Genomic DNA, 16,293 nt, shown 5'->3' on the forward strand with positions numbered 1-16,293 from the left:
ACTTCCTCGAATATGTTTTTCCCCTGCTATTAGCTGACAAATTGATGCTCTATGGGAAGACGAATATAGCAATATTAATATCCATATAGATAAGATTTTTTTCATTTTATATAATGCACCTCGTCCTAATCATAATAATACGAAGGATGGGTTTCATCAGAAAGTTTGGTGCAAGAAAGCATGCAACTTTCCCAATAAGCTGATGATGTTCCAACATCCACCGAAACTCAGATGGCTACAAATCTCCAACCCCTACTCCCATATATAACACACACTATACACACTCTTCACTTCACTTCACTTCAACTTTAACTTCTTTTAAGTTATTTACACTCATTATGGAAACCCCTAGAATAAAAACTTCTCACAAGGTCAATATCATCATGCATTAATTCGCTTTCTTTATGTTTTCTTCACCATCTACTAATTCTCTTCCAGGTTTAAGACATTCTAACATGTTTCCCTTCGTGTTGTTGGTTTAAGTATGTGAAGAATACTTCTTACAGCAGTGATGCTGTTCGTTCACCAACAAGACCTGTGAAATCCGACCCCTCTTCGCTTCCCATCAAAACAAAAACTTCGGTATGACTTTTTGATTGAGTAGCTGTAATAAAGTTGGATTTATTTATTATATGTAAATGTTGATCACAAGAACTAATTAAGAGCCATTAAAACAAAGAGCTTCACTTCCAATGTGATCGTATCTAATATTTATTGCGACTAGAAGTAAAAGAATTTATCTTAGTTCAGGTTATCACAACAAAGACATCAATAAAAGAAAATATGAAGCCTGAGTATGTCAAGTTCCAAACACTAGCGAAAGAAAACACCAAATCCATGGAAGTCAAACTCCAAACGAAGGAAAGAGCAGTCAAACGTGCTTTCTTTAACTACTCGGTGAGTTTTGCTCAAGTAAACCTACTGAAAAGGTCCTTTTCGGTTTCAAATTAATGACATTTGGTGACATTTATGACCACATTTTGGTTACAAATGGGTATCGCCTGTATCCATTTACTAAAGTTTAAGACTGTTTGCATACAGATTGCAACCAAGCTCTATCTTATGGAGCAACAAAAGAGGCAAATAGAGAAGATACAGAAGGCAAGTATAGTCGTGTGAAATTTAACATAAATCCCTTTCTTTATTTTGTCGTTAAGCATACACAGATGCACAACAACATATAGATAGAACTACCATAAATAGAACAGGAAAAACATATACGATCTCATTTGAACATTTACATTGATTGAAAACCTGAAACCAGATGATCGAGGAAGAAGAGGTTCGAATGTTAAGAAAGGAGATGATCCCTCGAGCTCAGTTGATGCCTCTATTTGATAGGCCTTTCTTTCCACGAAGGTTACCAGTAAATACTAACAAATCTCTTACTGATCTTCTCGCAATCTTCTTCGACTACTTAATTTCTTTCCTTTTTACAGATCTACAACTCCTACAAAAGCTGCGAAAAAGTCAAGTTCTCAAGAAACGCATAGAAACAGCTTCTCTTGTGCGCAAGAATTCTACAATTTCAGAGAAAATGAAGCGCGTTGATCACCACCATCAATCATTGATCGTGTAGGATAGTACAACTCCAGCCCATGTCTGTTGAGCTGCTTGCAATTGATGAGATGTTTTGACTTTATTGAAGAGTGGTATTTTAATTTGTGAACAAAAGAAAGTAGATAAAGATGGATTTTGTCGAATAAGATCTGAAGTGGCAACTAGAATAAAGTGTTAGTTTGTGGGCTGATTTTTTTCCGAACAGCAATTCATCCAAGGTTGAAGCTGGTGAGGTTCGAACTTGGGCAACTTTTTTTTTTTTTTTTGAATGCTTAAATCCCAAACGATCACTGTTAGGTCACCTCGATGATTGCTATTGGTTTGGTTTCTTTTATGTTATCATGTACTGATTGATCTTGAATGGAAAGTTATGGATTTTTATTTCTCATCTCCCTTTGTTTCAGCATACACTGCGTACCAAACATTTTTTACAAACTTGTGAAAAGTGATAGGACCATGTGGACTTGGCTATAATAGTACTACAAGGATACAAATTGTAGAATAGGAGTGGAATACAATAAATTTCAATGGTTAATAATATTTCTTGTTAAACACTTTTTGGTTTAAAAGCTCAAGGACTTGTGGAAGAAAACTTTGAAAGACAAGGTTGAAACAATTCACCTCATACAACACCTTAACACTTATTTCATAGAGATAACGTGAATGACTTCAAGCACAAGTGACAATTAAGTTTGCTTCGAAATGCAAGTAGAAATATCATAAATACAACGCTTGTGATCAAGGTATATTTTCTAGAATTCTGATGGTATGAGGGAAGTAATTCGATTTTATTGATTGCTTAATCAAAAAGCAATAGAAGAAGAATTTAAATAAGGGAGCAAAACAAACATCCTAAACAATAGGAAAAGATAATAACGAGAATACATTATCAATATCTATGCTATCACTATCCAATACATCCCTTCAAGATGGAGCATTCAAATTAATAATGCACATCTTGCCAAGTAGAAACTAAAGTTGGTTGGCACCAAGAGCTTTGGTGAGCAAATCTACAACTTGCATCTTACGATCAATCTTCATTAGCGTGAATTCCTGAGAAGCAACTCGCTATCGAACAAAGAAACAATCCATTTTCACGTGCTTAATCGAAAACTGGATTGTTCGCAATATGATGGGCCGACTGGTTGTCGCAAAACAAATTGGTGGACGTGTCTAGGAAAACTTGTAAGTCCTTGAGGAGCCATCTAACCCACAAAACTTCACAAACAATCGGGGCCATAGCACGATACTCAGCTTCAGTGGAAGAGTGAGAAATGATGGATTGGTTTTTAGTTTTCCATGAAATTGGAGCACCACCAAGCAGAAGTAAGTAACATGTTCGATAACGTCTTGTTTATGGACAACCGAGCCAATCAGAGTCACAGAAAGCAGTGAAAATTGGTTCTCCAGTCTATGGTAAAAGAATATCTTGACCCGATGTCCCCTTTAGGTATCTTAGCACTCTAGTCATACCTTGCATATGACTTTGACTAGGGTCAGAAACAAACAATCTGACTCGACAAATTAACGGCATATGTAACGTTAGGACGTGTAGCTTGAAGATAGAGAAGCCAACCAATAAGCCTTCGATATGACTAGCATCAACCAGAGCTTCCGCTTCTCGTCGATCTAACTTCAAGTTATGTTCAATAGGAAATGAGCTCGATTTGCAACCCAACATTCCACTATCTTGGAGAATGTCTAAGATGTACTTTTGCTAACTCGAAACTAAGCCATCTGAAGTTTTTGCCACTTCTATACCAATGAAATATTTTAATTGTCCAAGATTTTTAATACTAAACGCTTCATCATGTTGCCTTTTTGTTTGTTGAATCCGATCAAAATTATCACCAACTATAATGACATCATCCACATAAATCAAGATGGCAGTGTAAATTCAGTCTCGATTTTGCAAAAAAAATGAGTCACCGGCCTTTGACTGACAAAAGCTTATGCTCAAAACAAATTTTGTCAATTTATGGTACCAGTTCCAAGAATCTTGCTTTAGACCATAGAGAGATTTTTACACGCGAAAAAACACGAGTATCATTCTTTTTGGAAAAACCTTGGGGAACTTTCATATACACTTCTTCATCCATGTCATCATGCAAAAAGGCATTGTTGACATCGAGCTATTGTATGAACCAGTTCTTCTTGGCAGTAACTCCTAATAGAGTACGCATGGTGACAAATTTTACAACTGGGGCAAAAGTATCGTGATAGTCTACGCCTTCCATCTGAGTGAAACCCTTTGCGACTAGTCGGGCTTTAAACCGTTTGACCTCGCCGGTTGGTTTATATTTGATTTTGTAAAACCATTTTGAGTCAATAGCCCGTTTTCCCTTTGGAAGATCAGTGAGAGTCCGTGTTCCATTATTCACAAGAGCTAGAATTTCTTGTTGCATAGCTTATCGCCAACGTTCATCCTGAGAAGCTTGTTTCAAAGCTTTTAGCTCATTATTCGAGGTAATGACCGTTAGGTAAGCTTTATGATTTTCAGAAAAATCTTGTATCCTTTGGTTTCTTGTGGATAACCTAAGAACACACTAGGCATCCCTTTCTTCTCAAATTTGTCTCTCTTTGTATCGGTATTTTTGTAATACACAAGACAGCGGAAAACTTTCATATGGTCATATTGGGGTTTTTGGTTCCAAATGATTTCGTAAGGGGTCTTATTTTTAATGACTTTAGAAGGAAGGTGATTGATAATGTAGGCAGTCGTTAGAATGCATTTTCCCCAAAAAAAAAATTTGGAAGGTTTTCTTTAAAACAAATTGCTCGAGCTGTCTCAAGCAAATGTCTATGTTTTCCTTCTACCACACCGTTTTGCTGAGGTGTATGCGGACAAGTTGTTTCTAATCAAATCTTTTCTTTGTTATAAAACTGAATCATAAGATTGGAGGTGAATTTCCGATTTTCCGTCATTGTCGCATCTAATTCTTTTTATATGTTTCTCAAATAAGACTTTTATCACTTTGTGACAATCAACAAAACACTTGCTAGCATCACTTTTATGTTTGATAAAAAAAAATGTCACACAGCTCTACTAAAATCATCAACTATACTAAGGAAATTATTAGCCTTCATATAAGATGGTATACAATACCCACCCCATATATCATAACATATCAAATCAAAAATTTCTTTGGTTTTAATAGAGTTAATAGTTAAAGGCTTTCGGGTAAGTTTTGCTTTAGCATAAGAGTCACAAACTTCATTAATAAAACTAATGGAATTATTTTTAACTTACTCAATTCTAGAAAGCTTCTCCTTTGAGCTATAACCCGATCTTTTGTGATAAGTACCCGCGACAGTCACCATAGCATTCCTTTCCTTGGTTATCCTCATTCGTTACAATCCACCATTACATCTACCCACACCAGTCAAGTTCCTCGTTAGTAACCTCTACATCATAGAAAACTTAGGAAAGAATGTTACTACACATTGGAGATCTTTACTTATACGACTAACAGAAAGTAAATCGCATTGGAAATTTAGAACACATAAAACCCCGTTCACTTTTACTCCCCCCGGGAGAGTACAATCACATTTCCCTTTGATAGGAATGGATTCACCATTGGTTATAACAACTGGGGACTCAAAAAAGTTCTTTTCTTGTTCTACCAATAAGCTAGGTAAATAAGTTATGTGTTTGATGCAACCTGAGTCAATAATCCAATCACCTTTATTGCTTGCTTTACATGCCATGTTGGAAACACGCCCCTTTACCTCGTCAATGTTGGGGCTAGAAAAGTGTTTCACAAACAATTGATATTACTCGTTAGTTAGTTCTTGTATGGGACTAGAATTGTGTTCAGTGTAGGCTGCCGCCTTCGGTTTCGCTTTCTCCTTTCTCCTGGACTGGGTATCCTACTAGCTTGAAACAACCTTCCTTCTTGTGGCCATTCCTCCCATAAAATGTGCAATTCTCGTTCTCTCTTTTTCTCTATTGTCTTTAACGTTCTTTGAAAATCATCTTTCTTTATGCACATTAAGGTTTCCATATCTTCTTTGAAATGCCTTGAACGCAAGGGAGTCAAGTTGAGCTCTCTTGTCACTTGAGATCGACCTCTATCTTTCATCTTTTGCCACTAGGTGATAAGCAGTGCCCAAATTTGGAGTGGGTTTGGTTGCTAAAATTTGTGTTTTGATGACATTGAAATCCGAATCTAAACCCATGAGGAACTGATACAATAGTTCCTTTTCTTGAAAATCGTCTATCCTTTTTTCCAATTTCACAAGAACAATTTTCACTCGAACAACGAGGGAAGAGCTAGACAGATGAACTTTCATCCCATAGTGATCGGAGTTTTTTGAAATACGTTGATAGGAGGCTCCATCTTGCCAAGTTGCTGCAATTTTCGGTTTCGGTTTGTATGCTCTAGGAGAGCTTTCCTTGTTGAATCTCTTAAGCAGATCTGACTACATCTGTGATGCATTGCTTGCGTACTTCACACTATTGTGAATGCTCTTCTCCACGGCGGTGTTAAGCCACCCTTTTAGCATTTCATTGCATCGTATCATGTGACATCCTCTAATTTTCAGAACCAATTAAAACTTTTCTTTACGCTTTTAGAATCATCTGTGTATATTTGCGGAAAATCCTAGTACAAAAGATCATTTTGATTACAATTGTTTGTTTCCAAAATGTTAAAAACCTAAGGATGTCATAATCAATACAGATACATAAGTTATAGCGTAAAGACATGATGGTCCTGAATACTATTGCAAGTTGTCTCTTAATCACTCAGCATCCAACCAATTTCCAGTAGCTTAGTGCATGTAACCAACTTTTAATACCAACTCTATTATTAGGTGACACTAACCTATCTTAGTGTATATCTATTCCATAAGAGTATTAGGTATTATTAATCATTTATCTTCTCAACAATTCTAGTTTTAATATCTTTATATAATACTATCCAATTATCCTGACATAAAATAAAACCATATCTGGTTCGCACATAGGCACGTTATGTGTGTGTGTGTGTGTATATATATATATATATATGTATATATATATATATATATATATTCCAGGCAATAAGCACATAATTCACGTACGACTTTCAGCAAATATTTAATATTTTAATTAATACTTATATTAAATCATATTCATAAAAGTGACTATGCACTCACCAGACAAAGTGTCTAGTGATTGGTGAATTAGGCAGAGCTTCGCCTTACACATTTTTTCCAAAAGACCTAGATGTACATAACGCTAAGTCTTAGTATAATTTCATACTTTATGGAACTATTATCTTAAGGGTTTAGATTCCTCAACAATCCCAAAGTCTACTTCAAGATCCAAATAAGGAATAACCAGGTAGGATCATATTGAAGGTAGGGTCTGTTTGGTATACATAATATATTATTTGTAAATTCCACTTTAAACACCTCACTAAATTCAGCATCGACATCACCCCCATGAGTAGAGCAACCAATATAATAACTTGGAATTACTGATAAACCTTAATTGTAGATTCATGATAACGACTATGACTATATTTAAAAGTTACACTTAACATGAACTAAGTGTAGCTTAACTTACAGAGGTTCTTGATGAAAATTGGAATCTAAGCAGGCAGAATGCTGACTCGGGATTTCCTACTCGAAGGCCATTACTCAGATGAGTGCTCAGGGGTGTCACAGGGCTTCGCTATAGGTCAAAAACGAGAGAAAAATGGCTTAAAAGGTAAGATCGCTCGAGAGAGAAAGTGTGTAGGGGTGTGGAGGTGAAAGCATATACAAAGTCGGCTATTTATAAGCAAGAAAAACCTTGCGTTCCGTGCACTCTAGTTATGTGCGCCGCGCACTAGGGCCTGAGTGGCTCTATTGGGCTTCTGCCACGTGTTGTGTCGTCGTTCGCCCACCTCGCCTCCTTCTAGAAGGTGACACGTGTCACACTCTTACGAAACCACATGTTGCATTATTAAGGGTACGTCGACGTGACTCACAAAGGAAGCGGCTCCTGACCATACCACTTGGCGCCCTCTCGTGGTGCCATGTCATTGGCGTGTGCCGTGCACTTTGCGCGCGCGATTTTCCAGATTTTTAAAAATGGCGTAACTTCTTCCTACGAGCTTCGTTTTCGACGTTCTTTATACCCCCGAAAAGCGCTCGACGAGATCTAAAATTCCATTTAGACTCCGTCGGCTAGATTTAACTTTATTTTTAAAGCTATATTTTTAACAGGCTTAGACTGTTAAAGTCCATTAAAAATTTATAATTTTCACATATGATATTCGTTCTCGACTATCTTTATAACGACGGAACCATATGGATGAGATCTTCAACTCTCGTTTAGTTTGTTTTTCCTAACAATCAACTGATCTCTACTGGTTTCTGAGTCGTATACTGCTGCACTGGAACTTCAAAAAATCATAACTTCCTCTTACGAAGTCATATTTGGGCGTTCTATATGTGCACGCTCAGTTTAACGACTATTACGACTTTCATTTAGATCACTTAAGCTAAAAGTAATCTATCAAAAATTCACTTTTTACGATACGTAAAAACTTCGAAAAAATCATAACTTCTTCATACGACATCGGATTTTAGCGTTTTTTACATGTATGGAACCCTTGTCACATATACTATAACTTTGGTTAAGGTTATTTATCCTAAATAACTTTCTATAAAAAATAATTTTTATAGCTTATTCTATTTAATTGACTAGCACGTATCTACGGGCGTTGCACATCACATCCATGGCATGTAGTTCGAAGATCCCTTCCCATGTTTCTTGATGGTCCCGTCCATGAACTCAAATTTGTTCTTGGCGAAGAGAAATTTTTCAATCTCTTGTGACCAATCGACATAATTGGTGACTGTGAGAACTTCGTTAACATGGAGTTTGTTTAGGGAAATCGAAAGGAAGGAGATAGTAGGGGGGAACTATGATCGTCTATTGTGTTGGAACCTTCCCTTGCATCGCCTTTGTATTTTGGTTCACTGCTTCCTTTCATTCTTCAAGTTCAATGAAGGAAGGTCTTGAATCAAAGTTCTAAAACATGCTCTGATACCATCTAGAATTCCGATTGTATCATGGAAGTAATTCGATTTTATTGATTGCTTAATCAAAAAGCAATAAAACAAGAGTTTAAATAAGGAAGCAAAACAAACATCCTAAACAATAAGAAAAGATAATAACGAGAATACGTTATCAATATCTATGTTATCACTATTTAATATGTTTAGCAAGTTTTATACCAATAATACCGATCTTCAAGTACTATGCAAGATCTATAAAATAGTTTTACTTGAATGTAAAGTCTAAACCATTTTAGACATAATAGGTGATGTTTATCCTTAGCAAAAAAAAAAAACAATATCCTTATGTTTATAGTTAGACTTGTTAGATTCGACACTTCTATGATAAGGAAGCATCGGCAAAGAGGTGAGAAACAACTCACCAACACTCCTTTGGACGTCCCATTTTTTCTTTTAACTTGCTTAAGCTAAAAGGATTAGGTCTTCTAGAATTCAGCTAAGCTTTAGCAAATTCTCATATCAATTTTGGGTATGTATGCTCTTCGGCTAGATCCATCATTGTTGAGAGCAGTTTTTATCCTTAATTGATCTTTAGTCAAATTCCTTTAGTTTGTTATCTTAGTCTGTTGTCTTCAAGGGACTATATATCTTCAACTTAACTGGATTCATTTTTTAGTTTATGGTCGGATATCTTAAAACATCCCTCTCATGGGTGATTTTAAAATAGTTTAGTAAATTCAATTAAAATTTCCAATCTTCTGAAATAGTTGATAGTTTGCATAAATAAGTTGGTCTAAATATTACAAGTTCAACAATGTTTTGAACACCGAAAAAGTAACAACCAATAGCAAAACATAAGTGTAAATGTATCATTACACAATGGAGGGTTGTGCTCCTCTAATTCCCAAAGTCAAACCCCCATAATAGCTTCAAAAATACAATCAAGGTCCTTATGACCAACCCTTTTGAGAAAGATATTTCAAATTTGCAACAATCTACAATATCATAATATAAATGTTTAGACAAAAGGAAGTATGCAATGCACATAGCATAACTATACACTTTTAACATATATATAAGAAACAAGGTACTATAATCTTTGGGTTATAACCCGCTCATACACGTGAGTTGCTACTCACAATCCTTGTTTAGGGTATTCTAACAAGTTTAGGGGTCTCAAGTTCAAGTGGTTACACAAGTCATATGAATATGTATGGTAACCAGGGCTTGGGTAGAGATCCGGGAGTGGAACGAGAAATCACAACACCAACAACATCGTATGAAGTTGGTAAGTTAATCATATTAATAAATTTTAGTAATTTGTTTTTACTTTTACATAAACTACATTAAATATGTTGTGTCTTCGTACGCTAAGGCAATGGTGCATAAGCCCACATGGACAAAAGTTGATATAGATACTCACGTCAAAAAGAGTTCAGAAGGTTGAGAATCGATTAGGCTATACGGAGTGGTCCGTGAGTTGCTCCTATGAGATGATGTGCCAACCACATCACAAGTGGAGCACCATTTCCTATACCTAGTGAGATGCAAGTGTAGTGACTTGGCTTGAGTTGGGCAATGTACAGTCACAAGGGAGAGAGAAACTCCCTCTTTCTACACTCTTCTTCCCCCTCTATCTCTCTCGCTCCCGGTGAGTATGTAGCGAACACTATTTCCTAACCCCGATAAAAGAGTGATTGGTTGATGTGGCGTCTAGCTCCTACGCGTTGAGCACTCTGATTAACCTTAGGGTCGATGTCATGTAAAAGAGTGATTGGCCGATGTGGCTAGCTCCTATGTGTTGAGCACTCCAGTTAGCCTTAGGATCAATTGGGAGCTAGTGAGTGGAGAGTCATTGTTAGCCTTAGGGTCAATTGGGAGCTAGTTGGTGGAGAGTCGATTGGGAGTCAGTCTGAGGAGTGGATTACCAACACGTATATGATGATATGTGTAAGTTATCTTTCTTCTTTTGGATATTTTGTTTGATGTATTTATTTATTTTCTCAGGTTTTAATATAATAATAGTCATGTTATTTAATAAATTGTAGGAATCGAATGTGAAAGTTGTGAAAGTTCTGGAGGCGATAGAAAGGAAGGCCAAGTTTTTGGGGTATTGTAGGAATCCAATGTGTAAGTTGTGAAAGTTATGGCGGCAATAGAAAGGAAGGCCAAGTTTTTGGGGTAGGATTCTTGAATCTCAATGTCGAAGACACTTTGAGGGCATGACCCTATCCCAGTTGAAGGTATACTTATTTAGTTATTGTGTTCTATGAATAAGAAATAAGCATAAAAATAACAATAACAAATCCTTAAGCCTCACAAGAATGAGATAATGGATAACGTCGGCAATAAAAATTGTTTCCAAATAAGACTTCCGACATGCAAAAGGAAAGAGAGAAAAATACAAGAGACTGTTGAATAAAGGGAAGAGACATTAAGGGCATTTGTGATCCAAGTTTAATGAAATTTGAATAGAGGCAAGAGATTGTTGCGGTAGGAGTTGAATGCATTGTAAGTTGATTATAAGAAGGTTGAATCAATGGAAAGTTAAATGTTCATTAAAGGGTTGACCCAAAAAAAAAATAGTCCTTCATTTCTGATTGTATGATAAAAAATAGTAGTATGTTGATTAGCAATCCATAGCCCACTTCTATTTAGCCAAGTTCTTTTAATTTTTCATTCTCTCGCTATTGATTTCATAGTCAAGGTAACACCTCACTTACAGAATCTCACATTTTTACAGTTAGGACAAACATACAGGAACGATCTTTTACATCTTCAAACGGGAAAAGGTCTATATAATATATATCTCAAAAATTTAGTCGGTATAGTTTTCATACTAGCTTCCTATCTTCAACCCAAAAAAAAACAACATTAAAACTAAGAAAATAAACATCAATTTATCTTATTAACCTAATCAACATAATTGGAAGGAGGACAACTTGAACAACCTTTTTGTTACCTTTTCTATTCACACTTAATTGAGCGGTAAATGTGGCGAACAAAGAAAAGGGCGGCACGGAAACCGATCATGCCGAGCATGAGAAAGAAGCCGTAACAAATGCAAGCCATGTAACCGAAGAAGAAAGAGGTCTGCATGAATCCAGACATGTCTGATCTTTCATAGTAGTAATACAAGCAATACCCGTATATGAAAACACCCGTTGACCCTCCACATAGGAAAGACCTGAAAAAAATTCACAAATAGAGTCAAAGGTGTAAATAAATGATAGAGTAAGTTACATTTTTGGTCCCTGAGTTTTTTTCAGTTTTGGTCGCAAAAAGATTTCTATGGCAATTTTGTCTCATTTGAGACTGTTTTTGATCCCTAAGTATCTCTCGTTTTTGTGATATTGGTTGCAAGGTTAAATTACATTTTTGGTCCTTGAGTAATGAGTATAGCTGACTTTTTCATTTTGGTCCCTAAAAGTTTTCTATTGCAGTTTTGGCCTTATTTTACGTTCTTGCAACCTTTTTGGTCCTTATTCCAAGAAAAATATTGATTTTTGTACCTGAGTGGCTGATTTTTGCAATTTTGGTCCCAACGAGTTGCATTTTATTCACAAAGTATAGTTTATTATTGCAATTTTGGTCCAAAAATGTTCTCTCTTGCAAATTTCGTCCTAATTTGAGATTCATGTGATGTTTTTGGTCCCTGCTCAAAGTAAAATGACTATTTTTGCTCCACGAGTATACTTGTTATTGCAATTTTGGTCCCTAAAATAGTCATTTTACTTGGAACAAGGACCAAAAGTCCAAAACCACTATATAAACCTCAAATAAGGACCAAAACTACAAGAGAAAACATTTTTAGGCCAAAACTGAAAAAACTAACTATACTAAGGGACCTAAAATGTAATTTACTCTGTTCATTTTTCATAGAACAGCAACCAAAAATCCCAAATAAGGACACCATAGCTGGAAAAGAAAAAAACATTTTTGGACCAAAAGTGCAAGAAAAAAATCAGCACCACTCAAGGACCAAAAACGTAATTTACTTGAAATATAGTCAATCTTGGAACAAACAAAAAAGGGGCCAAAACTGCAAGATAAGTTTTTGGGACAATAATCTGCAACAATCAGGGACCAAAAATGTAAATATATTTGAGAAAGTACAGATTCAAAAGGTAAAAACTCGACATACCTCCACCACCATTCATGATCCTCAGCAGCAAGTTGGAAGTAAGTCAAAGCAACGGTGATGAAGGCAGTGACGATCAAGAGAATGATGAAAACAATAAATAAGATGCTGTAAATGGTGTAAATTCTGTGGCCCCACACACTGGCGAAGATGTAGTAAAGCTCAATGTAGATAGCACTGAAAGGGAGAAAGCCAGCCATGGCCATTTGAGGGATGGTTTTTCTGTACCATGGGAGAGGTGGAATCTCTCTGGGATACTTTGTGGTGCGAACAGGAGCTTGGAACTCAGCTTTGCTGTTTTTTCCAGCAATGCCCCCGAGAACAAGTAATGGTGATGTCACCAAACTCCATATTAAAACAATCACTACAATTGTCCCAAAGGGTAGTGCAGCTGTGGCTGTGTATGCGATTGCAACCGTGTTTAGGAAGCAGAAGGTTAGAAAGAGGGGCCCACAGAAGAGGCATCCGGTTAACAGTAGGTTCCTTACCTGTTGATGCGAGATGTTAGATTTTAAATTAAATGAAGAAAAGGGTATATTGGTAAATTTGTATCGTACCCAGTTGCTTCCTTCTAGCTGGTGGTAGAAAGAGGATGCAGTGTAGCCTGCGATTCCAGATGTAAGCGCGTATATGACAACGAGTGCAGTGAAAAGAGCTCCTCGATTGTATGGATAAAATACACCAACAAGTGCGAGTATGAAGATAAAAAGTGCTCTGATTAAAAAAAAAAAAAAAGTTATCAATATTGAGAATTAAATATTGCACTAAAAATGTGGAATAATTACTTTACTTACAGAGCAAATAGCTGGGTTCCAGAACCAAGGGCAGCAGCAAACAAAGACTTGTACTTTGGGTACCTAAACACATCACCATGAATGTACTTCCACCCAGTCTCCTCTTGATCATCAGCTGCCTCTTCATCATGAGCATACCTTTTTTCACAAATAATTTGATTAACAAGGGGTAAAAAAAGGAATTGTATGTAAAATAAATGAATGATATAATTCCTTACTTAACAAAGTCATTCTTGAGGACACGCATTAGAATAGTGGCAAGAAAACCGGTTAAGAGGAGAACTGTGACACATGAATTGATAATTGAAAACCAATGAATCTCCAAATGATGTGGTTGTGAAGAAGATTGAGAGTATTTCTCCATTCTATTCTCAAAAGGAATATTTGTTTCTTTCCATCTGACTGTATACATAAACTCCACCTCAACTTCTTTGTCTTCAGTGAGATCCACCACAGCATTAGGATCAGCTTTCGCGTTTATTTCTATGACACGATCTTTGTTGTAGAGGATCTCAAAGTGAAGATGTTTAAAAAGGTAAAATCTTTCCTCGCTAGGGTCATTTTTGTCTTTTTCAACTTTCCCTAGAAAGCCCCAGAAAGGCAAGTCGTCATAGTACATTTGGAAATAATAGTCCTTGGCAACAGCACTTCGGAATTTCAATACTTCCTGTTTTGTTAGTTTTTTTCTGCAAACAGTTTCTGACTCTTTTTCAACCATAAATGGAAGCTTATAAGGGGCACTGACTAATCTGTCTCCATTCAGTACTTCACCAAGAGCTTCTGGCTTCTCCTTTAAATGATCTGTAATCATCATTTGCATCAGTTATGTATAATGGCAAGAACAGTAAGTCAAAGAAACAAAAAACAAAAGAATGATACAATAAGAAATAAGCACCTGGTAAACAGAAGGGTAGATCAAAATAGCGGTATGTTTCACTGTAGAAGAAGACAAAGTGAGGAAATGAGGTTTAAGAAGCACGCATATAGATTGAATATGCTGAATAAGTTGAAGGTTCTTCAAATTTGAAGAAATCAAATGCATTTCATAGAATACACACAAATGAGTAATCCTAAACCTACACATTCTCTAACTAAGAGTTATAGGGCCTATTCTTTCTGTATGTCATGTCAATTTTACTTTGTAGACACTCAATAACATGAGAAAGTTCATCAAGGACCATTTCTAGTTTTCTGCATACAGATTTCTGAAATTTCCCTTACGAATAGTGCAGTCCTATCTCTCATTTCAGTTTGGCTAACGAATTAACTACCCAACTCTTTTCCTCCCCTTAATTTGTGCATTATAAGCTGCTCATAACTTTGTGTATTTTCTTACAATGCAAACACGAATTAGCTGAACGATCATCGACCAATCTAAAGTTCAGCCGATAAAACTTTGAACTAAGCAAATAAAACCCTGATTATCATAATTGAAACTGAGATCCAGCAAACTACAGACACAGAAACCCTAATTATCAAAATAGATCCACTAAGTCAGTGCAAGCAGTAGCAAGAAACATAATGTGAAGAAGAAAACGCATAAGACAGAGATCCAATCTACATATAGAGGATAATGCCTACCTAGGGTTATGGAAAGGACCGACTTTATTGGCGTAAATTGGGACTTCATCACCAGATTTGTATTTGTGATCTGAGGCATCCGATTGAACTTCTTCAATGCTAAAAGCCACTAGTAGCGCCACCAGCAACCACCGTACCACCGACATTTTCTTCCCCATCTTAGACGTCTGATACAGTGGACACCAGTAGATGCGATCTTTTACATGTATGTCAACATATATCAGGTACCTTATATACTCCGGCAATGTTTGTTGAAGGGGGTTATCGTGTACTTTTCGAAAAATTAAATTTTACATAAATGGTCCCTCACGTTTTGTTTCTATACTTTAATGACCAGCATCTTTAATCATGCGTTTTAATCGATCTCATGCATTCTTTCATAAACAACTTCATAGTTTTTTGGTACGAATTGCAATAAGATGGATCATTTTAGAGAGAAACTTGATTTACAAAATGAATTTGGTATATTCATCAAACAACATAATAATAACTAAAAGCGTATTTGTATTTTAATCTTATTTTTTTCACCCTTAGATCAAATTGCTGACATCATCTTCCTCATATGGAATGTATTTAATTCCAATAAATGTTTTCCAATCATCAATCAATAACTTACATTCGTTGAAATGGAATGTATTTAATTCCAATAAAAACTTTCCATATTTTACATCTTGAATTTTCAGTTATGAAGATTTTAATATGGTCAATTTTAAAAACATATTACTAACAAATTATTTCAATCAAGGCCTTAATATCAACCATTAATATAAATCCGTTTATATTAGTAAACCATTAATATAAAATCTTTTTTTATTAGGAAATCATTAATACCGAAAAATCATATTCAAATTATCACATACATATACGATTCATCATTGAATCCGCGACTTACATTTATTTTCAATCGTTTCTTTTCTTCAAACTTTCTCCTACAACATCTTTAATATTGCTTATAACTTCCATCATCATTATCTGCTATAAACATTCGCTCTTGTGCGCTAGAAGGTCAGTACTGTCTTTCGCTTTTTATATTTTTTTTGATTATTTTTTGTTCATATATCAAATGTATGTATTCATATATTTCGATTTTTTTTGTCACAAATTACAATCAGTTTACTACTTTTCTGAAACTTTTCAAATAAATATGAAAAGATATTCAGTACCTTTAACAAAACAAAAATTAACTATCTTCGGAACTGACATTAATTACAAAAATGTTACTTT

General features: G+C 35.7%; 2 protein-coding genes across 4 annotated transcripts; one reads left to right on the top strand and one right to left on the bottom strand.

Moving 5' to 3' along the window:
• Nucleotides 1–241: 241 nt before the first annotated feature.
• On the top strand, nt 242–1,948 carry LOC145087174 (TPX2 (targeting protein for Xklp2) protein family). Of its 3 annotated transcripts, XM_079025086.1 has the most exons (6): nt 242–371; nt 484–582; nt 751–897; nt 1,042–1,101; nt 1,265–1,359; nt 1,440–1,948. In XM_079025086.1, the coding sequence occupies exons 1-6, from the start codon at nt 339–341 to the stop codon at nt 1,549–1,551; spliced, it is 546 nt and encodes a 181-aa protein (XP_078881212.1). In that variant the 5' UTR covers nt 242–338; the 3' UTR covers nt 1,552–1,948. The 3 variants fall into 3 exon arrangements, with proteins under 3 accessions (XP_078881212.1, XP_078881210.1, XP_078881211.1); XM_079025084.1 differs by having other exon boundaries at nt 1,265–1,948; XM_079025085.1 differs by having other exon boundaries at nt 243–371; nt 493–582; nt 1,265–1,948.
• A 9,360-nt stretch (nt 1,949–11,308) lies between these two features.
• Nucleotides 11,309–15,280, bottom strand: LOC145087175 (transmembrane 9 superfamily member 2-like). Its single transcript, XM_079025088.1, has 7 exons — nt 15,070–15,280; nt 14,384–14,424; nt 13,707–14,289; nt 13,489–13,626; nt 13,252–13,408; nt 12,698–13,182; nt 11,309–11,740 (listed from the first exon to the last, which is right to left on the bottom strand). Exons 1-7 carry the CDS (start codon nt 15,225–15,227, stop codon nt 11,521–11,523), a joined length of 1,782 nt encoding a protein of 593 aa, XP_078881214.1. The 5' UTR covers nt 15,228–15,280; the 3' UTR covers nt 11,309–11,520.
• Between the last annotated feature and the right edge of the window lie 1,013 nt (nt 15,281–16,293).

This window comes from Lactuca serriola, chromosome 2, assembly GCF_051521515.1.
Source record: "Lactuca serriola cultivar US96UC23 chromosome 2, Lser_US96UC23_V15, whole genome shotgun sequence".
Taxonomy (NCBI): domain Eukaryota; kingdom Viridiplantae; phylum Streptophyta; class Magnoliopsida; order Asterales; family Asteraceae; genus Lactuca; species Lactuca serriola.